At 50.1% G+C, this 24,791-nt stretch overlaps 6 protein-coding genes across 6 annotated transcripts; 3 read left to right on the forward strand and 3 right to left on the reverse strand.

Moving 5' to 3' along the window:
* Window positions 1-1,170: 1,170 nt before the first annotated feature.
* On the forward strand, window positions 1,171-3,417 carry PG998_006088 (uncharacterized protein; the record flags this gene model as incomplete). Its single annotated transcript, XM_066872906.1, has 8 exons — window positions 1,171-1,536; window positions 1,605-1,795; window positions 1,847-1,979; window positions 2,431-2,514; window positions 2,573-2,914; window positions 3,004-3,096; window positions 3,148-3,296; window positions 3,348-3,417. 8 exons carry the CDS (start codon window positions 1,171-1,173, stop codon window positions 3,415-3,417), a joined length of 1,428 nt encoding a protein of 475 aa, XP_066733003.1.
* Window positions 3,418-6,672: 3,255 nt separating this feature from the next.
* Window positions 6,673-8,577, forward strand: PG998_006089 (uncharacterized protein; the record flags this gene model as incomplete). Its single annotated transcript, XM_066872907.1, has 6 exons — window positions 6,673-7,038; window positions 7,102-7,235; window positions 7,283-7,415; window positions 7,503-7,985; window positions 8,037-8,339; window positions 8,446-8,577. 6 exons carry the CDS (start codon window positions 6,673-6,675, stop codon window positions 8,575-8,577), a joined length of 1,551 nt encoding a protein of 516 aa, XP_066733004.1.
* A 3,747-nt stretch (window positions 8,578-12,324) lies between these two features.
* On the forward strand, window positions 12,325-12,716 carry PG998_006090 (uncharacterized protein; the record flags this gene model as incomplete). The annotated part of the gene is made up of 2 exons (XM_066872908.1): window positions 12,325-12,491; window positions 12,545-12,716. 2 exons carry the CDS (start codon window positions 12,325-12,327, stop codon window positions 12,714-12,716), a joined length of 339 nt encoding a protein of 112 aa, XP_066733005.1.
* Window positions 12,717-16,636: 3,920 nt separating this feature from the next.
* Window positions 16,637-17,328, reverse strand: PG998_006091 (uncharacterized protein; the record flags this gene model as incomplete). The annotated part of the gene is made up of 2 exons (XM_066872909.1): window positions 16,637-16,783; window positions 16,849-17,328. The coding sequence occupies 2 exons, from the start codon at window positions 17,326-17,328 to the stop codon at window positions 16,637-16,639; spliced, it is 627 nt and encodes a 208-aa protein (XP_066733006.1).
* Window positions 17,329-20,584: 3,256 nt separating this feature from the next.
* Window positions 20,585-20,797, reverse strand: PG998_006092 (uncharacterized protein; the record flags this gene model as incomplete). The annotated part of the gene is made up of 1 exon (XM_066872910.1): window positions 20,585-20,797. One exon carries the CDS (start codon window positions 20,795-20,797, stop codon window positions 20,585-20,587), a length of 213 nt encoding a protein of 70 aa, XP_066733007.1.
* A 10-nt stretch (window positions 20,798-20,807) lies between these two features.
* PG998_006093 (uncharacterized protein) lies at window positions 20,808-23,372 on the reverse strand (the record flags this gene model as incomplete). Its single annotated transcript, XM_066872911.1, has 1 exon — window positions 20,808-23,372. The coding sequence occupies one exon, from the start codon at window positions 23,370-23,372 to the stop codon at window positions 20,808-20,810; it is 2,565 nt and encodes an 854-aa protein (XP_066733008.1).
* Window positions 23,373-24,791: the final 1,419 nt, after the last annotated feature.

Consider the following 24,791-nt stretch of genomic DNA (forward strand, 5'->3'; position numbering starts at 1 on the left):
TTGGCTTCTAGAGAAGGTCTTGTTTCTCTCCATCTTTCTCCTCAGCCCGTCGTTGGAGACCCTTGGGCGCCTTAGGTGCCGCTATTCAACTGCCTATCATATTGGTTACGGAGGCTGTCAAAAGGTGCAGTCCAAGTATTGGTGTCGGACAAGGAAGACTATTGGTTCGCATATGGGGTTGGCCGGCAGTCGGTGGTGCCGCACAAGGCTGCAGCCAGTCGCTCACCAAAGCCCTCACATCTCGCGGGTCTTTTCATATACTTACACTTTTTCTTCAACCCCAAAAGAATGCCGCTTTTTGGATGCTGACCGGTAAAAGCGACTTCTGTCACCCTGAAGACCGAATCCTAATCCCGAATGAAGTTGTGTAAAACGCAATAAACTCAAGTTAGTGATCCGTCTAGGTGATTCACCGAATCGACTAATTGGTCGCCTGAGTGATGTACAAGGGTGCTGGAGGACTTCGGGGCCCAACTCATCGGGACGTCTTAGGCGAGCGCCCTCTCTTCTCTCTTCTGGTCACCTGAACGGGTAGTGGCGTTGCATTTATGCACGATTAACGCGCTGCAGAGCAGCACATGGCGTTGAAACCCAAGTTTCCGTGATGATGCGCAGAGCGAAATCGCAGGTGGAAGTCACTGACGTCTACTTTGACATCATTGGTTTCTCCCACCCCGTGGTGCAACCAATATTTCTGATGAAGCTTCCTGAGATAGAGTGCATGTGGGCTACTATTTGTCTTCGATTTCATACACCCCGTCGTTCAAATATTAAAAGGTTTCTAGCGAATGGAAGTGGCGAGGCGCTTTACAGACCCCTATCCTATCAACCCGCACGCTGTGATCGAATGCATAGGTGCCACGTTCACCATGCGGTTGTCACGGGATATACGATTCCATATACCACCAATCTTACTTCATCATTTCCAGGCTGCTACTTTATTATGCGGGCTCTGCTTTGAGACATCGGATCTAAACGATATCCCATTAGCTGGGTGGATTAGCCATGCTAAGATGCTTTCTCTTCAGATATGGCTTAGGTGGCTTCAGAAATTTGATATAAGTTATGGCAAAAGTATCAGCCTTGATGTATTCTTTGTCACATCTGACATTACCACTGCGCCGTTGATAGAATTACTACTTGAAGGGAGCCCATAGCAATACAGCTAGCATGGGCCCAATGTCTGAGGGCAACCCTGATCTTCAGGGTCCTCATTCGTGGTTACCAGACTTCAGCAAAGCTAGAGAGCCAATACAAGGATACAATGAAGTCTATCTGGAGCAGCTATCCAACATAAACCCAGGGACTGACGATATTACTCTCTTCACCGACGCAGGCGACCTTGGTTTGCTGCCAAATGAGGAAGCAGAACTTACCCTTGACTTCTGTCGGCGGATCCGGACGCTCGAATCATTCGAAAAATTAGCCCATGGGAGACTTATTTCAGTTGTACATGATAGCGACTCGAATAGGAGGTCTAGACAAACCGATTATCCTTTGACACCTGCTAAGCTACTCGGAGTCTTATCAGTACCAGTAAGTATATACTGAGCCTTTGGCTGTTTAGTTCTTCTCATATAGGGTAGCTAACATTATTGCTGCAGAGACTCAAGCCGAAGACCAGGGTGTCCGACTCCAAGGACCTCCACGAGGTTGCAGAAACAAATAGAAGAAAAAAGAGGAGGAAGAGGAGGACGAAGAAGAAGAATGAAACCCAATCTGCCATTGAAGAGCTTGACGAAGTCAACCTCGAGTCCCAGACAGGCGAACCTCCAGAAGCAAAAAGGCGCTTAATGTAAGCTAACAACAATTAATGCCAGTGGGCATGTCTAATACGTTTTGGTAGCATTATTGTGAACCTGGACGAGTCGGTACTTTGGGCGCTAATCAAGACGGTATCGCCAAATGAAGCCGCAGCACTTCGTTCATTCGTTTCTGGTCACCTTGCGCTCAAGGCCTCTTTGGAAACCACTATATCTGTGAGTCCGGATTAGTTCTTGTAGTTTTTAAGCATTTATGATAACTAACATTATGCTAAGTCAACTACTCCACACACGTTCGAAATGAAGTTCACTTTACCCTATTATGCGGTTAGGGACTCTACCAATGGTGGGCCTTATCACGATTTGAGGCGATTGAAGAATATGCAGAACATCGACTTTTTGCAAGACACTTCACGATTAGACGCAGGGTCTCCCTCATCCGAGTACATATATCAAGTTGGAGCTTCCTGCCTTGTAACAGGGCAGGACAACCATATTTGGACTGCTCACGCTTTTTTCGATGGCTGTCATGAGTATGAAGATGGGGGCGTTCTGGAAGATTACGCAGAACAGAAAAAAGAAAATGGCCCTGAATGCGACATGGTCGACCCGATCTCTGGGAAAAGGCTTGCTTGGTCATCCATTACACCGCGCGAGTTCTTCTTAGGGGGTTCTTGAACTCCGCAGCGAACAAGCCAAAAGGGAGTGGGAAAGAACCATAAAACGTGTCTTGATGAGATGTGACAGCAAAGTAAGTTTTGTCTTTCTTTTCCCAATTGCTGTTCCCCATGGCTGATGCTGGACTACAGAGAAACTGGTATGATGAGCGCCTCGAAGGTAGCGTGGACCCCGCTGTAGGCCATGATCACGAGACAGACGACTGCACTGACAAAAAGTCCTACTCTCTCTGGATCCATCGGGTCCGAAGACTGCTAGAACGTCTGAGACGAAGTCTCGTTAAGTGCATTTATGCCTGGGATGCATTCACGGAGGGCGACATTCGCTACTTCTTCGCCTCGGGGAAAGAGTCGCGTATGACGCAGACGCAAAGTATTCAGATGGTTGCCATCAAGAAGAACTTCAAGCAGATGGTTGATTCGCTGCAGAGCTTGGACATGTTTAGGGATGAGCTGAAGGACAGGATGAACGAGGTAGGGTTCCACCACTCGGCGCAGCTGAATAGCGAACCGCTTGCCTCGCTGGTCTTTGGTGCCAGGCAGTCAACTAACACACTACACAGCTCGGCAGTCGTCTCGAGTACGATAATCACGAACGGGCCAGGGCACAGATAGCGACGGCAATGGATATGAAGATTCTCACATGGGTAACTTTTGTGAGTATAGCCATCCACGCGCTTCGCTTCATCTGCTGACGGTTACCACAGCACTCACTCCCGTTTACCCTGGTGGCAGGGTTCATGAGTGCGCGACCAGACGTTCTACCTTTTCCGGACACACTCGCAACACCACTCATCACTTTTTGCGTAATCGAAGCAGTGATCTGGTTCACATTGGATAGATTCTTCGAAGGGCGGTATGTAATGAAAGTCAAAGAGGCTGTCAACACCCTCTGTCATTGGGCTAGGCACGCCATGCGCTACAAGGATGATGTTGAGCTGGCCTCAGGCGCAAGTATGAACGGGCAATGTGGATAAACCCTGCGCGAGCTTCAGCGTGTTAAAACCTCTTATGCGCAGAACATGGGATATTTCGGTGGGTCTTTTAGCGCATGCAGGGCCTAAACTCAAATGATGCGCTTGCTGGAGTTTCTACTTTACCACACGCAACCCCACTCATCCTTAAGCCAACAACACCCAAACCACACCTGCATCGTGAGCCTCAATGTGAAGAGTTCAACCCCTGGATCCTGAAATAAGGTGTGCCTCATTATCTGCCTCTGCTACTTACATATCAGCCCCTATGCTGGCCTGATAAAAGAGACGGGAGGGACCAGTTGTCGACCGCGTGCATTCCCCTGCCCAACGGTCGAGTGTCGAGTGTCGAGTGTCGGACTTTTCCCAAGAAATGCATCTTAAGCAGGGCTACTATGCGAAACTAGCCTGCCTTCGGATAATGTTCTTCTGCCCAATATAAGGAGCTTACAGAGTCGGTTTACAATATGTCAACTCGGCCCAACACCCATAGCTCGATGGGCTTTCATCCGGCAAAACCAGCGCCATAAATGCCCAGCAAATCCGGGCGGAGAGCTGTGTAGATAACTGCTCCTATCAAGACAGCCTTGGGGCGAGCATGCTGCATAATCACTGGTCATGGCAAGTATACAGGCCTGGCACTGCCACATCTAGACTCCCGAGATCTATGTGACTGAAGCGAGAATCATTCAAGTACCTTCACAAATCCATGGGGTTCGCGTTGAGTTTGTGGGGTAAAGCAACCCGAGATGGTCAAAGAACCATCGACTGAAGAGCCTACCGTCTTGCGTTCGAGATTCGAATCCTTAAGTTAAATTACCGATTCCTCACTCGAAAATTGAATGCTCAGACAGTAGAAGCGGCCTCTCCCGTGACACCTGTTGGGGAAATGGGAAAGGAGGCTGGGCTTGTGCCTCCATGAACAGAAGGAGGAGTGCTCAAATCTCCAAACAAATAACCCGTCTTCAACCATCATCGAAGCTCGTCCGAATCAGTTATTTGCTAATATTTATACCCGCCTAGCTTGAACGCCATTGGAGAAAACACATTCAGAGCTCCTGTTTCCTGTTGAACTTTCCATGCAGTCCGATCCTAACGTAGGGCGGACCTAGATCGTTTATTTCACACTTTTTGTATGTTACCCCCTTCGTCCCTTCACTCCCCATTACCATGTGGTACTCAATTCAGCTTTTCTATGCATCCTCAATTCTTCGTGCTAGTGGCATGCAATACTATGAGACGTGGATGATCCCGATTCGCAATTACGACCTTCACTCTGCCCAGCCACTGGTAGAGCAGCATTTCGAAGATGTGTTGCCTGCCTCGACTTAACACCTAGATCGTCTTTCTATGTGCGATTAAGCAGCGAAACCCTTTAGCATTCATAATAGATTGGAAGCGATATCCGGTGTGCTGCGTTTCTGCTGTGCCTTCTTTTATGGTATTGGTCGATCGCACAGCTTCTTGGAGGTCGCGATACGTGTTCGGTCTTCCCTAACTCGCTCGAGGGTTGCGAAGCCCATCATCTAACTATTTTGTATGCGCTTGGTGCCCGGTCCTGCATTCTGGCTGTCTTCCGCGATGGTCGCCTTGGCCGCCTTCTTTGCCGTTGGGCGCCAACAGACCGAAGGACACTCTTCTGCCTTGGCTTCCCGAGCCTATCAAGGCAATATCTAGGGTTTTCCCGGGTGTTACGAGCCGAGTCTTCTACATGTAACGCGGAGAGAACCATCGAGAGGCTTTCAGGCGAAATCGGGTGCCCTGGAAACCTATTGGTTGCCATGTCATGGCTGGCTTTCGAAGGGCGGTGAAACAACACAAGGCTACACTCTGTGGCGCTTGTCAACCGGGCGCTCATGCTCATACATCTCATGTCTAAACTATTCCAATCCTTCATCATTTACTACGTCGATACTTTGGATCCGCGTAATCAGTCGCATGACAGCTGTTTCCGACACCTGCAAGCTAGTATCTCGTGCTGAAATGCGTGTATAATACCAGTCTAGTTGACATTGTTGATGTTCCAGAATCCTTCCATTCACTAACTCGGGTTATTGACCCCCGAGTAGATGGCGTGCATATGACTATATCAGAGTGCTGAGCCCAGTTGCTTGGAACATCCTAAGCCTGGTCATCTATGATAATATGGTTCTCTCCTGGTTGGCTAAGCAAGTCCCAATGGGCCAGCTACATGCACAAACAACCACTTACAGAGCAGCATTATATATAACTAATGCAAGGTGCACCAGTCGAATTGGCCGATGCCTGCTCTAAGATTACCGGCGCAGCCCATTGCGTTGTGCAACCAAGTACTGTAGCTAGAACTATCATTGAGTCCCTTAAACCAATGCGCCCACAGGAGTGCTATTGGCTATGATGCTCCGTCATGTGCAACAAAAGAGGCAGCGTCATATATAACTCGAGGTTACTTTGCTTAGGCGATACCTACATCCAAAAAGAGATTGCTGTAGGTAAGGATACACTTTAGGCATTCATACGGTTCTCATAAGTCGCGGCGCAAGTGACAAATACAAATATGGTACTTCAATATACCACCTACTCCAGTCTCACAACTATCCATGAGCACTCGTCTTCTGAGTGGATGAGTCTACCTGACCTTGGGCGGTCTCTGTCCAGCCCAGAATGTGTATGTTAGGCCTTAACGAGAGCCCAAAAGACGATCCTGTGATGTTTATTGCTGCACTGTTCCGACAGTATCAGACCAATTAAACTGTCGCTGAACGAGGCAAAGCGTTCTGAAGAAATTCCGACCCGTACCTTCGTCATTGCACGTGGTATCTAAGCAGTCTGGAGGCGTATTTGTTGATGCTAGCCAATCAGGAAAGGTGAGGCTACTTAGACAAATCTTCGCATACTGTCATTCCATTCTCTGTGATCGAATATCAAAACGCCACGCGTTATGCTTCTAAGAAGTCATGGGATCGCTCAGCTTTTTATACCACCAATCTAGTCTTGTCACTCCAGACCGTTGTGACACTGCAGGATCGGGTTTCAATCGTCATATATGAGAGAGATCCCATTTGTCGGACAGACAGGAAATTCTAGGATGTGCGCCCGAGCTATCCTTGGGTGCTCATTAGTCGTTAGGTCTAAGGGACCTGATAGTTGATATAAATTCTAGCAAAGTAGCCGCTCTTCAAGCTTGAAATATGATCTCTGATATCATACTTGTGCCAGTGGATAACGAGTATTTATTGAAGGGGCCTATTGGCTCCTAACTTTGGAGGGATGGCCAGTATGCCATCGGTGTCGATGGAAACTCCCCACAAACGGGAGTGCCACGAATGGTGTCTGGAGTTCGAACAAGTCAGAAAGCCACTGGAAGGGTACCGCCAAGTCTATATAGACACGATATCAGATATTAACCTGACAACCGACTACATTACACTTTTTACTAATGGAGACGATCCCAATCAGACGCCGAACGAAGCCGCAAAAACCATATTAGGATTCTGCCGTTCCGTGAGGACTGAAGAAGAGTTCAGATTCAAAGCCACAAACCGCCTCATGGCTATTATACACGACTGTGATTCGGCGGGGAGGTCCCGGGAGCCCCGTTCTCCCATAACAATTACCCAGCTGAATGAAGCCTTGTTAAAACCTGTAAGAGCGCATACCTTCGAAGCTGGCGTTGCATTTTGACAAGCAGACTAAAATATGATGCAGCGATTCAAGTTGGAACGCCACACTTCTGACGATATGAGCCACCCCGCAAAGCCGCTACATGGCAAAATGGGACATGACGAAGTCATTTCCGGTACTCTGATACACGACATTCCAGACGCAGAGAGGCGCTTAGTGTCAGTTTCTATTGAATGATGGCAGTGCTCGTCTAACATGTCCACAGCTTCATCGTGAATCCAGACGAATGTGTTGTTTGGGCTCTCGCAACAACCGTCTCGCCTATCCAAGCCACGGCCATGCGAACATTCATATCTAACTTTATTACCTTCAAGGCTTCCTTTGATGTTTCTATACCCGTAAGTCGTTTTTATTGATTCCAGGGCATTATGAGTAAATAACTTAAGATGTTCGACGGCCTGGCTAATAACTGACATTATACCAAGACGCATGGCCCGCTTACTTACGCATTGTCATTTCACTTGCCCTACTACGCACTGAGAGATATCCCCAAGAGCGCGCGGCTTCTTGATTCCAGAGGGTTGAGGAGTGCCGAGAATATTCAATTCCTGCGAAGCCCCTCCCAAATTGACCCCACTAGTTATCAATCACACAAGTATATCCATCAGTCGAAGCTTTCATGTCTTGTTACCGGGCAAGACCTTCATATATGGGATGCGTATATGTTCCTGGATAATTATAACGACTACGAAGATGGTGGTATCAATGTCGAAGAAGATCTCGACCCACAGAAGGAAGCAATCAACAGGGCACGTGTGACATTAGATCCATTCAGCGGAATGCCGCTTGCCTGGCCTCAAATCACGCCACGGGAGTACTTCTTGAAAGCCCTGGAAGTCTTCAGCACACAAGCTAACAAAGAATGGAGTAATACCATATCTCATATCCTGTCGGATTTTGACGCCACAGTAGGTTTTGCCAACTCCTTTCGTGATGAGTGACGGCTGATCGGGTATCAGCGTGACATTCACGTCCGCAGCCTCTATCAACAAGGAGAAGAGGGGCGTATTGGAAGACAAGAATACTCGAAGTGGACAAACGATGTCATACAGCTGCTCGCCAAATTGAAACGAAGCCTTGATCAATGCGTCAACTCCTGGACATGTTTCGTTGCGCCGGATGGCGGCTTCTGTAATTTTCGCAACATGACGAGAATGAATAAGCGTCAGGCGGATGTCATTATGAAGAATTTCAAGCACATGTCTGGATTGTTAAGGGAACTGGATGTAGTCAACTCCGAGTTGATGAATACCACAACCCAGGTAAGACGGTCCCCAGAAGAGACAGCATCCCTCACTCCCACTACCCACACAACCGCGATGATGCCGATACTCGATCTTTATATACATTCAACTAATATATCGATAGCTCGGTCATCTTCTATCCCACGAGAGCAATGAAATGGCCAATCTGCAATCAGCCGCCGCAAAGGATGTAAAGATATTGACATGGGTGACATTTGTACCATTCCCGCTCACAGTATCGCGCGTTTCTGGCTAACAGGCTCCAGCACTCATTGCCCTTTACTCTCGGTGCAGCTTTTATGAGTACCAGGCCAGGGTTCTTGCCATTGCCAGAGACGCCGGTAGCATTGATTGGGTGCCTACTGGCGATCCAAGCAATCATATGGCTCGTGTTAGATAGGGTTTTCAACGGGCGATACGCAGCCATGATCAGGCAACTTGCGAGGAATACGTATATAATCGCTAGACACGCTATTCGCGGCGATATGCATGCTGAGCCGGTCATCGAGGCATAGACACATAGTCAGGCACATCAGCAGCTCCCAGTCTCGAATAAAATCACTTAGCCGATAGCTATTGATAGGTCTCGAATAGGGTGCAGGTCAGCTGGATTCTGGGAAGATTGATATACGGAATTAGTGGCCTTTTTCGCCAGAGAGGAGGCCGTGAACATGATGATGATGATCAATTCTTTGTCTGTTTGGAGGCCTAACCCTTGAAAAGACATTGACCCTATCACAAAACTTGAGATCCCGAAAAAATATAGCAATACACCTGGTATCTAAGATATCGATGTTTCGAAACAAGACAGTTGTTGGTCGGTCTTTTTCGGGTAGGAGAAATGGAACTGGTGTCGGTAGATAACGTGTAATAGGCGACAGGTCACGAGTGGCGTTGGTAAGGGAGTGAAAGTTAGGCTGGCATCGATGATAGGTAGCTGGTATGTCGAAAGAGGGAATGTGAGCCTTCGTCGGGAGTCGTTGTACCGCAACAAGGCGTCAACGGTAAACGTATTGTGAATGAACCCTTCGAACCATTGCCTGCTCCTAGCCGCCTCCGGGGGCGTTTCTAGGCCACACCGCGGAGAGGTGGCAGGTTGGATTTACGTGGTCCCGTCTTGAACATGCGCGTCGTCCACACCAAGCGTATCCGAAGACATACCCCAAACTCCTCGTACCATGACTCGCTCGGTCGAGCAATAGGCGCATCGCGTCGTTCCGCAGGCGACGCAGTCTTCTGTGGTCATCTTCATCCCTGAAGTACCACACTGGCAGCATTGCCAGCGATAAGTGTATTTCTTCCGTGACGGTAGTTCCTTGTTCGCGCCCTCGAAAATTTGGGCGAATGGTGTTTCTTCTGCCGCTAATCGCGTCTCTGCACTTGGCGCGTCAACATGATTGGCCAATGGCGAAGGGCAACACGCCTGAGACTTTACAAGGCTCGAAGGTTGAGACGCGCAATACGAATATGCCATAAGAAGGGATCTTTAATGGGGTTGGGGAGGCAAACAAATATTAAGGAGTGATATTGCTACAAAGAACAAATAATGTCCAGCAGCAGATTGGTGGAATATACATCAGCTCCCCTGCACCCATGGATCACAACATACCTTCTTATCTATCTGAGAGCGCCATACCGGGAAACATAGCACCGCTACTTTGTGAATCAATCTTAAATAAATTTCTTATTATCAGGTTGTGTACGTGTTGTATCGGCCTTCGACCTAGTGTTCTGAATCAGCCACGTTCCTGTGCGCTCCCGTCTGAGATCAGTCTGTTCTGTGAGGAGGTTGAACGGCTAGCTAGTAGGGCCTCTGGTGTCTTTAGCTAGGCTGTACGCTCTTATCTTATGTGTTATATGTTCTGCAACGTGTTGCTAGTGCTGGTGCTGGTGTTCTCCGGCTGCTGGTGATGGTGGTTCGAACTAATCAGGCGTGTGTGTTGTCAATGAGAGGAGAAGAGAGGCTTAAAGCGAGAGAGAGGCTTAAAGGGATCACATGAAGATACCTGGTACGGTATGCAGGCATAATGCCCTAAGAAGAGAAGATTAAAGGAGTATGTATTGTATGAAGATGTGACAGGCTGTACAGCAGCTGATGTGACCTTTCATACACTGGCTGTGAGCAGCCGTTGCGATGCACTGGCCCTGCTACGATACTCTGGTGTGCGTAACGTGGTATAGCAATACACTTGGTGCTTTGCTTGTGTTTGCTTGAAGCAAACAATCGACTCCTCATATTGAGGTCTAGCACGTGGTTATTTCCATCATTCATCCCTGAGAATCTCCTGGCCCGAAGAGCGGATGCAGAAACGACATTGAAGCCAAATGTGCACCAAAGCTTTGGCACACCTGCAGGAAACAGTTAGAGGATATCTTTTTTCTCCTGAGGAACTGACAGTGGAAGTCGAAAGGGGATGAAGCCGCCATTGACAACATATGTCCTTCAAAGCGTCCTTCAAAGGCATCGACTGAGTCCCGGCGCATCAAGATATCGTCGACGCTCTGTGTGACGATCTTATTATGCTACCGAGCGCTGCCATTGGTTGTTCTTTTGTCTCTTTTCACGGGGAGCAGGTCAACCTTCGATGCCCAACCATACAAGCTCTCACAACATTCCTCTTCCTCTTCGTCAGGCCGTCGGGCCTTCGTTTAGTCAGGTACCGCTACGCTTCGGGCGCCATCGCTATTCCCCGATCCTCGGCCCCATTCTTCGCTGTGTGCTGGCGCAATTCAGGAAAACATTTAGTGTCGCGGCGCTGTTCTCGATGCTGGCGAATTGGCCGGCTTGAATGCGCTTCTTGTAGTCGTTTCTGTCCGCATTCACGGCTGATGTTCGACCAACCAGACCAATGCAACTATCGGCGGGATCTTTCGTAGCACCCCAAATCGTCCGTCAACCGACTTTGACAGCGAGATGCACTTTGCACCGTCGGCAGCGACACTGTAATGTTGTCAAGATTGCATTGGTACAGATAGAACTAAAGAAATGAGTTCTGGACTTCAGCATCGATTGGGAGGTACTGGTCAGGTCAAGCACGGGCCACCTTTGCGACCTGACTGTATAGAATACAGTTAGCGCTAAAACCTTAGGACACGCTATAATTCTAGGACACCCTATTTAGGTACGATTTAGAGCTTTTACTTATTTTTCTTATTTTTTTTAATTAAATAAATTATTAATTAATAAGGCTATAAATATAAGTTATATATTATTTTAAAGGCCTTTGTAACGAACGGCTATCGGGTGTCCAAAGAAACCTAGTAGGCGTACTGGGGTTTATGTTGGCTTAGACGAGAGAGTACTTGAACGTGCAGAAGACTCCGTCTTCTGATACAATGGGCAATATCCCTTAACTGATCGTAGAACTTTGACTGAGGGTGCAATAGGTCGTTAAGGCAATGTGCCTCACCAATGGGTAAGATTGATGCTTAGATTGATCACTGAAGTAGAGAGTGTCTATATGAAATACATAGGAAACGTTCGTGGTTATATATCCAATCTCTCCTTCACTGATTCTCCTTGGATCACGCTGTCGGTTGGTGATCCTGTCCGCTGGCTCACTTGGATCACCGTGATCCCGTCGCTCCAGACTCGCTGGGAGCGTCGTGATCCGGTCGCTCCTCATCACGTGACTTGGGTGCACTGTCCATTGCGTGCTAGCCTTCCGGTGCTGTCTCCGTTCGTACTACCCCCTGGGTACTGTCTAGCCGTGCCGTCGCTTCGGGCATTGGTCGTCGTGCTGGTGGTTGTTTCGGGACGATGGCTTCTCGGCGGGTCTTGTCATTGTAAGCGCTGTCCCGTGGGGTACGTACCCGGGTTATCGTAGTTCCGTGCCGGATGACGGGTACTGGCCGCAGGGTTGGGTCGGGTCGTAACACTATCCTCCCTCCCCTACTTGCTTTGTCCCCAAAGCAGTTTGGTCATAAGTACTGGGTCGTGCCGCCGTGTCGGAGTGTTGTAAGTTTCTTCCCTTCTTTGTTTTTATTGTGATGTGCGCTCATCATGCCAGATCGTATTGAAAAATCGAAATCCAAGAAGACTCGCGAGCGGTCTTCTCTTCAGGAATATATTGCTCTCAACGGTCGTACTGCCGATATGCCTTGTTCTTACTGCTTTAAGAACAAGAAGAAGAACTGCAAGATCGCGGAGCGTTCTTCTCGTTGTGAGGAGTGCGTCAGTCGTGGGCGTCCTTGTGACGGGGTCTTGGTGGCTTCTTCTCTAGAGAAGGTGCTAGCTCAGCAACGGAAGCTGGACGAAGACGAGGAGGAGGCGAGCGAAAAACTCTTGTCGCTTCATACCGAGCTGGCGAGGCTGCAGTCCCAGCTGGCCGAGGCGGCTGGTCGTTTGTCGCGCATCCGGAAGATTCGACGCAAGGTGAAAGAGCGTGGCGCTGATTTGTTTGAGCGCGGAATGCAGGAGTTGGACACTGAGGACGAAGTTTTGCTTGCTCTGGATGGCCACGAGGGGTGCCTTGTTGGCGACCTTCAGCACATGGGCGTTCCGGCTAACGTGGACTGGTCGGCCCTTGGTCTAGGCGACCTTGGTGACCTTGGTCCGTTGGTCGAGGGCCCTTCTGTTCGAACTCCCGAAGTTCCTCAGCGGCGTTCGCCAGGTGTTTCTTAGGTTCCCAGGTGTTATCTTCTGGTGGGTAGCCTTTCCACTGGACGAGGTACTGGAGGCCTCGTCCCTTCTTTCGTTTGCCGATAATCTTTTCGACTTCATACTCGTGCTGATCTGTTTCGACTTCTAGCTGTGTGTCGGTTTTCGAGTTTTTGGGGGCTGGTTCGAGTAGTGAAATATGAAATATGGGGTGTATCCGCATTGTCTTGGGTAGTGATAGTCGATAGTTGGTTTCTGAAATGACTTCTGCGATTTTGAATGGTCCGATCTTTTTGAAGTCTAGTTTGTCGCTGGGTCGCTTAGTTTTGATGTTGCGTCGTAGGAGGTAAACTTTTTCTCCCTCTCCAAAGGTTGGTCCCTTCAACCTTGTTTTGTTGGCGTATTTCTTCATTCGTTCCTGAAGAAAGGTGAGGTCTTGTTGCAGAGCAGTCTGTAGTTCTTTCAGTTTCTCGACTTGTATGGTCGCGACTGGTGCTAGCTCTCCTTCCAGGGGTTGTCTGGTGATCTCTGGGTCGTACCCGTAGTTCGCTCGAAATGGTGAAATGCGCGTGGTTTCGTTGTCTGCGCTGTTGTACGCAAACTGCGCCATGGGTAGCAACGTTACCCAATTGTCTTGCTCATGGTTGACGTAGCATCGTAGGTACTGTTCCAGGGTCTGGTTCATGCGTTCGGTTTGTCCGTCTGTTTGGGGGTGATAGGCTGTGGATAGTTTGTGCTTCACGCCTAGCTGTGCCATGAGTGACTTCCAGAACTTGGCGGTGAACAGCTTATCTCGATCGGAAATGACCGTTTCCGGTAGCCCGTGCTGGCTGACGATGGTTCTGAGGAATGTGTATGCAAGGTCGCTGGTGTCACTGGACTCCTTGTACGGGAGGAAGTAGGTATACTTCGTGAGTTTGTCCGTGATTACCAGTATACTGTCGTATTCGACCTTAGTCAATGGTTCTGTTGACAGGGGTAGCTTGACGACGAAGTCAAGTGCGATGGTTTTCCACGCCCTGTCTGGTGGTGGTATGGGTTGCAGTTCCCCATATGGTCGGTGTCGTGCGGCCTTGGCTTTGTTGCAAAGGTCGCATTCGCTGATGGCCTTTGTGACCTGGTCTTTCAACTTCTCGCAGTTGAACAGCCGTGTGATCCGTTTCCACGTCTTGAACACTCCCTGGTGTCCGTGCGCGGGGTGTGCGTGGAATTCCTGGATGAATTCCTGCTGGTGTTGTTCGGGGATGAGGATCTTGCCTTGATAGTATACTAGCCCGTTTCTCGATACTCCGTACGGTGGTCGTAGGGTGGCTGTGTCCATCTGCTCGTGGCATCCCCTGAAGCGCGCAACCCACTTGTCGTCATGCTGGACGTGGTTGGTTGTATGTAGGTGTCGTGATGGTACGAGGTTGCCATCGTTATCCTGCATGAGGATAGTCCGGGTCTCTGGCGGGACTTCCTCTTGATGGTCTGGTCGTCGGCTTAGGGCATCGGCCCTTCCGTTCTCGCTACCCTTGCGGTAAGTGATGACGAAGTTGAATTCTGATAGAAATTCGGACCATCGTACTTGTCGTTTGTTCAGCTCCTTTGTGGTGGTGAACGTGGTGAGGTTTTTATGGTCGGTGTAGACCTTCACAGGGTCTTTCGTTCCGCTGAGGTAGTGTCTCCATTCTTCGAAGGCTTTGATAATGGCCATTAGCTCTTTATCGTGTATCTGGTAGTTGAGCTCTGGTCCATTCAATTTCTTCGAGAAGAATGCGACGGGGTGCAATTTCCCGTTGTCGTCTCGCTGGCTCAGCTGGCCTCCGATCGCATAGTCCGATGCGTCGGTTTCGACTTCGAAGGGTTTCGCGGGGTCTGCCACGCGAAGCACTGGTTCGTTGACGATCCGTTCTTTTATGGCTTGGAAGGCTTCTGCTTCCTTATCGGTCCATCGGAATGGTTCGTCCTTCTTCGTCAGGTTCGTCAAGGGTGTCGCTAACCTGCCAAATCCGGGGACAAATATCCGGTAATAGTTGGCTAGTCCTAAGAAGGATCTGACTTCGGTAGCGCTTGTGGGCGTGGGCCACTCCTTGACTGCTGTGATTTTCGAAGGTTCCATTCGGATCTCACCGGGGGACACGACGTATCCCACGAATGTGACCGTTGTCTTGTGGAACTCGCTCTTCTCTGGGTTGACCAGTAGATCTGCGTCTCGTAGCTTCTGGAGTACTAGCTTTACGTGTTCTCGGTGTTGTTCCTCATTCTCGGAGTAGATTAGGATGTCGTCGAGGTAGACCACGACAAACTTGTCGAGGTATTCTCGTAGGACGTGGTTGATCATCGCTTGAAAGCTAGCCGGGGCGTTCGTCAGGCCGAACGGCATTGCTTGGTACTCGAAATGGCCATACTTGGTTCGGAACGCGGTTTTCCATTCTTCTCCTTCCTTTATGCGGATCAGGTTGTACGCATTGGGTAGATCAAGTGCTGTAAAGATCTTGGCGCGCAGCAGCTTGTCTCGTAGATCGCTGATCAAAGGCAGGGGGTACCGGTTCTTGATGGTGATTTCGTTGAGCTTGCGGTAGTCGATGCACATGCGCCACTTAGGTTTCCCGTCTTTGCTCTTTTTTGGTACGAAGAGGATGGGGAAGCCTGCTGGCGATGTCGAGGGTCGTATGACTCCTTTCTCGAGGTTCTCCGTGATGTACTCCTTCAGGACTGCTTCGTGCTCCTGGTTGAGTTTGTATATGGGCATGAATGGGGGTTCCTTCCCATCCTTGAGGGGTATCTCATGATCCCACCGTGTGTGAGGCGGTAAGCCTGTCTTCAGTTTCCCACTAAAGAGGTCTTCGAATTGCCGGTACTCTTCTGGTACTGTTGTTGTAACATCCGGCTTTGGCTCCTTGGCGATGACATATGCTCTAAGGACCTTAGGTTTGCTGGGGGATCGCTTTCTGGATCGCTGCCCTTCGACTAAACCTCTTCCTGGCGTATCCCACTGAAGTTGGCCTGTCCTCCAGTTGACTCTGGGATTGCTCACCCGCAACCAGGGTATCCCCAAAATCACGTCGTATCCTGCGACGTCCGTGATGTCACACGTGATTCGTTCATGACGTCCTCCGATGTTGACCGAAAGGTTCGCGACTTCCCTTCGGATTTCTCCATCTTCGTACGTCATGAGTCCTCCATCGACGGTCCTGAGTCGGTATGGGGCGTCCTTTTCTTGCCAGTTCAACTGCAGGCTGTTGACGATTCGTGGTGAAATGTAGTTTCCTTGCGCTCCGCTATCGAGTAGCGCTCTGATGGTGACTCCTTTGATGTCTACCAACAGTACGATGTGCTCGTGGATGTCTTGTCCATCCGCTGTGGCACACAGGGACCTGTCTTGTCCCGTCGGGTGTTGTCCCACTACAGCCGGCGGTACTCGTTTCCCGATTGTTGCCTTCTGCGACCGGGGTTTCCTTGCATCCCTTGTTGTCGGCGCAGAGTCGCTCGCTGGGCTAAGGTGAGCGTGGGCGTCGATGAGTACGCTGGTGGTGGTGTAGGTTCTGGTCCGGTGATTCTCGCTGGTCCTTGTGTCTGGGACTCGGGTTCACGGATGAACCTTAATTCGTTTCTTCTCCAATGTAGGAGGGTGACTTCTCCGTTGTCGTTGATCCGGCTTCCCACATGACGGTCGGTTGTGACGGTTCGTCCCTCGGTGGTGAGGAAGTTGCGGTTTCGGAGGTCCTCGGTCTCATCGGGCCGCTGGTCGTACGTCTCGTAGACGTTGAAAGGCGCAGTAGTCATCCTCGGGGTGTATTGTGGTTCGCGAGGGCCATTGGTCTGCAGCCTTCTCAGGGCTCTGGGCTTTTCCCATGCATGGACGAGGCATCGGTCCTCCCTGCAAAGGGTCCAATCTTGGCCCTGCAGGTGGCACCGTCGTGGCCACTGAGGATCTTCTTGTACCAACAGGTACGCGCGTCGTCCATCGGGTATAGTTGTCTTGATCTTTCCAATCAGATGATCTGGGTGTGGTTGTGGGATCGGCCTTCTGCCAATCCTTCGCGGGAACCAATCGTTCTCGAGTTTTTCCGCGAGTTGCTCCGTGCATGCGTCATGGATGCACGAGATCCATGAGAGGGTGAAATGGGCTTCGTCGGTAGGGGCGATTCGGCGATCATCGCCTACCGCGTAGTTGCCCTTGATTCCTTGTCCAAACCCGTACATGATAAGGGTTTGTCGTAGCTTCCTAGAGTCAGGGGACGGGGTGCCAGGAATGGCAAGCCATCCGTCCTCTTCCAGGTCTCGGGGCTTTGCGATTTCTTCGACGAGGTCGTTCATGGGCATGCCAACGAGTTGCTCGTGGCCCATGGGTTCTCCTACCTCGGATTCTTCGCTGGTTGAGTCGTAACCCGTGAGTTCAGTGGTGAGTTCCTGTCGGGTCATGGCGAGTTCTCGCGTCGCCTTGCCCTTGCTCTTCGGGGGCTTGGGAAACCATCCGGTTCCCTCTTTATCCGCCAGGTGGGTGTTGCAACCGTCATCGTAGCAGGCTGTCCAGGATAGGCTGCCGTGTGGCACGTCGGGCGTGTTGTTGGCGCTCCTTCCGTTAATAGCTGCTGGGGCTGGTTCTCCACTGGTGGCGTTGACGTGTCGTCCTTCGGGGACTTGTCGGAATGCCTTCTTCGGGCTGCGGCAGTCGCGGGCGAAGTGCCCGTCCTTTCCACAGTTGTAGCAGGTGACCTTCTTTCGGCCATCCTTGCCATCCCGTTGGGTGGCGTCGAGGTCCATGGGTCCGCTGTGGGATCCATAGGACGTCTTTTTCCATGTCCTCTGGACAGGTCGTCCGTGGTTGGCTCGAGGTTTGTTGTCTGCTCGCGGGGCGCGGTTGCCCTGCTTCTCGAGTCGTCGTTCGTACAGGCGGTTGTCAATCTTGACTACCTTTTCCACGTACTTGTCGAAGTCGTCGGGGCGGTCTTCCCGGCTGACTTCGTCTTTGACGTCTTCTCGCAGTCCTGCGTAGAAGAGTGTCATCAAGGCATCGTCATCGCTCCACTCCGTTCGAGAGGATACTTGCTTGAACTTGGCTGCATATGCAGAGGCCGATCCCTTCTGCTTGAGTTGCATGAGTTGTCGTTCAGCGGTCCGGGCCTCGTCGGGGTTCCCGAACGTAGCCTTCAGCTTGTTTTCGAAACTGGTGTAGTGACGGAAGATGGTGCGCGTGTAGTCTTCTTGTTCATCTTCAAGGGGGTTGTCGAGGAAGTTTCGCATGATGGGCTCAAACCATGCGAGGGCGTCTCCCTTGAGGTAACCGGCGGCGCACAGAATTCTGTCTGGCTCGGACTCGAATTCTTCGGCGTAGTGTCGTAGGTACGCTTTCATCTGGGTTAGGAATCCGTGGACGGTTCCTTCCTTCCCGTCGTAGGTCTGGGGAGGTGCCAGCCTATGCCCAGGGCGTCGAACGCTGCGAGGGGGCATAGCCGTGACCTGGTCCGTAAGTTGTTCATTGTCGGCGGCGAGTTCGTTGATCCGTTCCTGAAGTTGTCGGATCATGGCGAGGACGTCGGGTCCTCCCGTAGGGTTGCTCGGGTTGCCCTGTCGAGGGGTTCCGCCGTTGGTTGGGACCTGGGATGCCATGATGTTCCTGTGGGATATTGCTCAGGGGTCCAGGTAGTGACTCGCAAGAACAAGAGTGATCAAAATGTAACGAACGGCTATCGGGTGTCCAAAGAAACCTAGTAGGCGTACTGGGGTTTATGTTGGCTTAGACGAGAGAGTACTTGAACGTGCAGAAGACTCCGTCTTCTGATACAATGGGCAATATCCCTTAACTGATCGTAGAACTTTGACTGAGGGTGCAATAGGTCGTTAAGGCAATGTGCCTCACCAATGGGTAAGATTGATGCTTAGATTGATCACTGAAGTAGAGAGTGTCTATATGAAATACATAGGAAACGTTCGTGGTTATATATCCAATCTCTCCTTCACTGATTCTCCTTGGATCACGCTGTCGGTTGGTGATCCTGTCCGCTGGCTCACTTGGATCACCGTGATCCCGTCGCTCCAGACTCGCTGGGAGCGTCGTGATCCGGTCGCTCCTCATCACGTGACTTGGGTGCACTGTCCATTGCGTGCTAGCCTTCCGGTGCTGTCTCCGTTCGTACTACCCCCTGGGTACTGTCTAGCCGTGCCGTCGCTTCGGGCATTGGTCGTCGTGCTGGTGGTTGTTTCGGGACGATGGCTTCTCGGCGGGTCTTGTCATTGTAAGCGCTGTCCCGTGGGGTACGTACCCGGGTTATCGTAGTTCCGTGCCGGATGACGGGTACTGGCCGCAGGGTTGGGTCGGGTCGTAACAGCCTTTTAATAAAGTATTTAATAATAATAATTTAATATTTATATTTATTTTATTAAATTAAATATATTATAAAATAATACTTTTCTACCTATAAAAATATTTTAAATTTTTTTTTAAAAATATATTTTCTTCTTTTTTTATATTTAATAGATATTTCAATTATTAATTAATTAAATAAAATAGATATAAATATAAATTAAAATTTATTAAATACTTTATTAAAAGAATTTTAAAAAAAAGTATTTAATTTTTATTTATAGCTTTATTAATTATTAAGTTATTTAATAAAAAAGGTAGAAAAATAAGAAATTATAGTTTATTTAAGGGTATTTAAAGTTTTAACATATCTTAAAGTTTTAATATTAATTATATTCTATATAATTAAGTTATAAAGGTAGCCTATACTTAACTTAACTAGTACTAGAAAGAATTAAAGAGGATATTTAGATTAGTCAAATGTGATGGGTTATCACACCTAGACATGAAATGCAATGTGGCTAAGACTGTCATTCGGGTGAGACACTGCTGGAGTGTAGGACGTATGTAGGTAGGAGACTTCTATATAACGACGCAGATGGAGCCGCGTCGGCATATTCCGCTGTCGTGATTAACCAAAACCTAAGAAACTGTCAATCCAGGAGTTACAACCATTGGATTCACGGAGGTAGACTCCTTCTTCTCCTGGGTATCAAACCCGGGGTTTCTTATATGAAATACACATACATTCACAGTTACATTTCCCAGAGCGCAAATACGTATGAATTGGTATCTTGATGATGTTTGATTTCAACTTTTCAGGACGTTCAGTGTCCATACCCGTATATGCATTGCTCTCTGGCACATCCTCGTAACTCCTACATATACGGAAAAGGTATCATGCTCAAAACTAATATTTCAAGAGCCTTGCTAGCTATGAGTCTGCCCCCGCGTCTCACAAGATAATACAATAACTTAATGTAGCAATATGCTTAGTTCCTTTCCTGGAAAACTCCGACCCAATGCAATTGCCAAATCCCAAATGCTCTTTCTCATTAATGAATCAATGTTGACTGGGTCCTCATGCGACGTTTTCGAAGACAAATGGATTGTGGCCGATTAATGACGCCGAATTGCGATAACAAAATGGAGGATATCATCATGCGCTGGCCGCTTCCAAGAACGCCAAAATAAAAATAACAAAATATCAATCCCGAAAGAAAGAGTCCGTAAAATGCGTTAAAAGACAACATGCACTGTTGTCCGTAGGTATGGATGTTTTGATGAGACACATTGGTGGCGCTCAAACGTCATTCGCGCTGCTGTATCCGTGACTAACGGCTCCGCCCGCGGTGGCGACCGAACTGCCCGTCGTCATCTTGGATAAGTCGGACGGGCCTCTGTGTTGGAGAGCACCGGTGGGCTCTGCCCCTGATCCGGCGACGAGTCCCCAGTCTCGCCAAACCCGGCTTCGTCGTCCGACTCCTCGTCCTCATCCCCATTGTTCGTCATCCCGACATCCTTGATCGACATGCGCGCACGAGATCGAACGTACGACCGGCGGCTACTGGGGGCCACGCCTCCCATTTCAAACACACTACCAGAGTCCTCCGAATCGGAGACAGAATCCGAGGACCCGAAAAAGAAAGTTGCCGGCGGGAGGGGGAACAGGCGGCAGTCGGCGCATGTCACCGGCCACATATTTGATTCCAAGGTTGGAGGCCCTCGCTTTGGTCGACTTTGGCTTCAACATCGGGGATCGGGTGCTCATGGTGGCCAATCGAGAAACAACCGAGTCGGCCGTCTCCTTGGACTCAACCGAATCCTCACGCTTGGACGTCGAGGAGTGCAGACTGGACTTTTGGGTCTTGGGTCTGTGTGTTTCCACAACAACGACGAAATGATCGTCGGGTGTGATGCCACCCAAGCCGCTAGCCTCGAAATTGACGAGGCGTGCTGCTTGCTGGGAGTCAGACCAGGGGAATTCCACTTGCATATCCTCAGGGTCCTCATCTTCGTTGGGTGAGAGCCCTGGAGGTACGAAATCGAGATCCATCATGGCGTGGTGTGACACAAGGCTGCTAAGCGGCTTGAAGGGGATCGACGATCCGGAAGGGGTCCGTTTAAACTCTGGGCCAATGATATCGACCCTAGGTGACGTCGAAACCTCTAGCGACGAGTCGGAAGAATTGGGGGAGGTGTCGCCAAAATCGCCCGATAAATCTGTGCAGAATGGGGCACCCGTGTAATAGATGATGGCACCGTCACGGCGTCGCTTTCGCTGAATAGGGCCAGAGGATACGCCGCTGTTGTTCCATCTGGCCGTGATGCCCAAATTACTCTGCGTCGGTCGGTCGTATGACGACTCGCTATCATCTCCCGCCAATGATGGTTGTTCATCCGAAGAGGATCTTTGCTGGTGCACAAACAATGGCTTGTAGTGGAAGCTGTCAGCTGATGAATTGGACATCTGGGGTCCAAATTTGGCGGGTTCGGATAATATGACGTCAATGCCGGCTGATGTCTGCGTCCTCATCTTCTTACGTTGGTTCTGGTCATTGGACCCGTCCGTGTCGTCGCTCGTGTTTTCGCGCTGCGAATTATCACCACTGCTCTCGCTGCTGAATTTAGTCCCTTGGTCGCCACCTCTCCACCGGATTTTGCGGCCATCCGGTGAAAGTTGGAATTTCTCACTTCTCTCCAGCACGGCGCTACGAATGAAGTCAGGCGTCACATTGAAAATGTGAAGCTGCGCCAAGTCGCATAGCAAGTTGAGATAGACCCAGCCTTCCGCTTCTGTCGCAACGTCCGTTGCAGAATATTGCTGCTTCTGGGGTGCTGCCAAGCCCAGGTGACGTATGTATTCCATGTTCTCCGACGGTATTTGCGGTCGGTCAGGGTCCAAGTCGCGGGGTATGGTAGCACGCTGGTCCGGTGTCGACTCGTTGGGCGGTGAAACGTCGTGCGACCCACCATCACCACTGCGGTTGTCGCGTGAGGAGTCTTCATTAGAGTTCGAGTGCGAGTGGCTCTCTTTCTCTCCACTGCGTGGCAAGATTTGGGCCTCCCTGCTTGCCCCTGACACTGCTAAACGTTTGTCTGCAGCTGCAGGCATCTCGACACTCTCGGGGATAGCCGGCGGCATTGTCGGAATTGAAGGTGGCTGTTGGGGCGTGGCTAGGCCCTTCCCGGTAAAGATTTGCTCCAATCGTCGAACGACCAATTTCTTCTTCTCCTTCTCCGTAACAATGGCCGAACGTGGCCAGAGACCCTCGGGTACGTCGCACAAGTATCCTTCCACAGTTTGATTCGAGCTTTGTTGGTTAAGGCGACCTGGCAGCGAAGGGGCACTTGAGCTTTGGCCGGTTGACATGGATGCGTAAGCTGAGTCGGTCTGCATCGCCCCTGGGCGACTATTCGAGTCTGATGACGAGGATGCATGCTTGGATGAGTGAAGGCCTTTGCCTTTGCTCTTCTGCGTTTTCCGACGTGATGAAGCACCGACGCTGGAGCCATCCAGGCTCGTGGTAAAATCTCTCAATGCAGCCTCAAGCTCCCTCTTCCTGCGGCTTGGTAAACCATGCACCTTGACTTCAAACAGCTTTTCGCGTCGTAGCGAGTCTGGACCCATCTGTTTATATCGCTTCAGCTCATCTCTTAACCTTCTGTTCTCGATGGTGAGATCATCGATAACACTTCGATAATCATCTGCACTGCTGCTCTGGTGGGTGAGGCCAGGCCTTATCGAGTTGGCAAGATTGCGATTTTGCACAAATTTGTAGGCCGGACTTTGTGATGGGATTGGGTACTTGATGCCCTCTTCGTTCGATTCGTCCGACTCGCGCTGAAAGAACGGCGGGTCAATATCCATTGACGAGTCGAATGCCGCAGCCGGGTTCGTGTTTGACTGGTCAAACCATCGCGTCGGATCGCTCATTCCTGTTTGCTGGGATTCGTTGGAAGAATATCTTCTCGTGGACTTCTGTGGTGGTGCTCCGGCGTCGTTTCCGATAGGCGAAGGGCGCTTCGAAGCTTCCCGTGCCATGCGGTGATGTCGCAATGTGATTGAGTTTTCTGGAGATGTCCTCCTGGGGTTCTTGTAAGTTATCTCGGGTGTAGGCGGTGGCTGGGAGCCCGCTGATTTGTTCTTCGGGTCCGCCATAGTCGCATATGCGCGATCTACAAGACCTGGAATCGTAAGGTCAGTCCGCCACTTTAGCGGACTGGATGACAGAGATGTATAGCAAAAGAGCCTGAAGGCCGCATTACAAGTTAGTTATAGAAAGGAAAATGAGCAAAAGACAACAAAACAAGAGAGAATAATATGTGAACATAGTTCGACAGCCGACTGGCCCGGCAAAAGAGCCTTGGGGGACAGGGGTTGTCGAGTTGTCCGAGGAGAGAGCTGTTCAAGATAAACTTGAGGCGCGTAGGAAAATGCGAGACCAGCCGATACTGATAGACTTGTTCATCGCATGTGTGGACATAAAAGCAAAAGCAGATAGGAGAAAACTACACGAGACATACTTGACTCTTCTCGTAACAAACTAGCTTTGTGATCAACTCCGGTGGCTCTCTGAGAGAGATGTGATCAAATCAGAAACTATCGTCAATAAGGATGTATTCAGAGGATGGACATTCCTAGTGGAGTGGCAAGTCCGTGGTCAGGTCAAACCCCAGTGGTCAAGCAAAGATATTGGACCGAAAAAGATTGACGCTGTACGTGGGTATGGCAGCGTGGAGGGCATGCAATGTGGTGGTGAATAAAATAGGGTGTTGACGACAAGGACCGCGAGGCTGATTGTGAGAGAAGCAAGATGTAGGCGATGGGAAAAAGCTGATGCATCTGATGTCCAGGAATGACGATAGCAACTACCTCGGGAGATGGCATCGAGATGGCAGGATGGGTGCGGCGAAGAATCAATACCACCAATAGTAGGGTGGAATTGCGGTGATGGGCAGGAAGCCGAGTGTGGCGCCATGGTGCAGTCAGTCTCTGTTCGTCTTCTCGCGCTCTGCATCTCTGAATTGTGTAGTAGGATCAGATTGCTCATACACGACGCCCGATCTCGAGCTTGGTGGAGAAAACACAGCGATCGGGGGACTCGCTTCTCATCAACGCTGATCCAGGGTCTACCTAGTCCCTAATCCCTAGTCCCTAAGAAAGGTGGCACCCAACTCACCCTGTGGATCGAGGCCTGCATCGGGAGCGGGGATGACGGTAGCGGGCCCTACCAGAACGCCCTTCCACCCAATCAGACCCGCGAACCGGCTGGCTGACTCCAGATTTTGGCTGGACAGACCAGAAAAAGACAAACGGCCTACAGGAGAGAACCTGAAAGAAGCTGCGAGACCACCCAGCTCAGGGTACCGAGTACCGCAATCGCGGTGATCGGCGGGCCAAAGTAGACCAGCAGCAAAGTCTCGCTACATCCCAGCTGTACACATGTACTTGGTGCGGGCCCTCTGACGACAGCCCGTCTTGCCGTTCTTGAAAAGTCTCCGTGCTTAGCCTTGGCCCTCTCTTCATTTTTGACCTGTCTCGTGTTGCGAGGCTGCAGGCTGTGAGCAAAAGAGTGGG

Source organism: Apiospora kogelbergensis (genome assembly GCF_038363985.1).
Source record: "Apiospora kogelbergensis strain CBS 113332 chromosome Unknown utg000003l_segment0_segment0, whole genome shotgun sequence".
In the NCBI taxonomy this organism is placed as follows: Eukaryota; Fungi; Ascomycota; class Sordariomycetes; order Amphisphaeriales; family Apiosporaceae; genus Apiospora; species Apiospora kogelbergensis.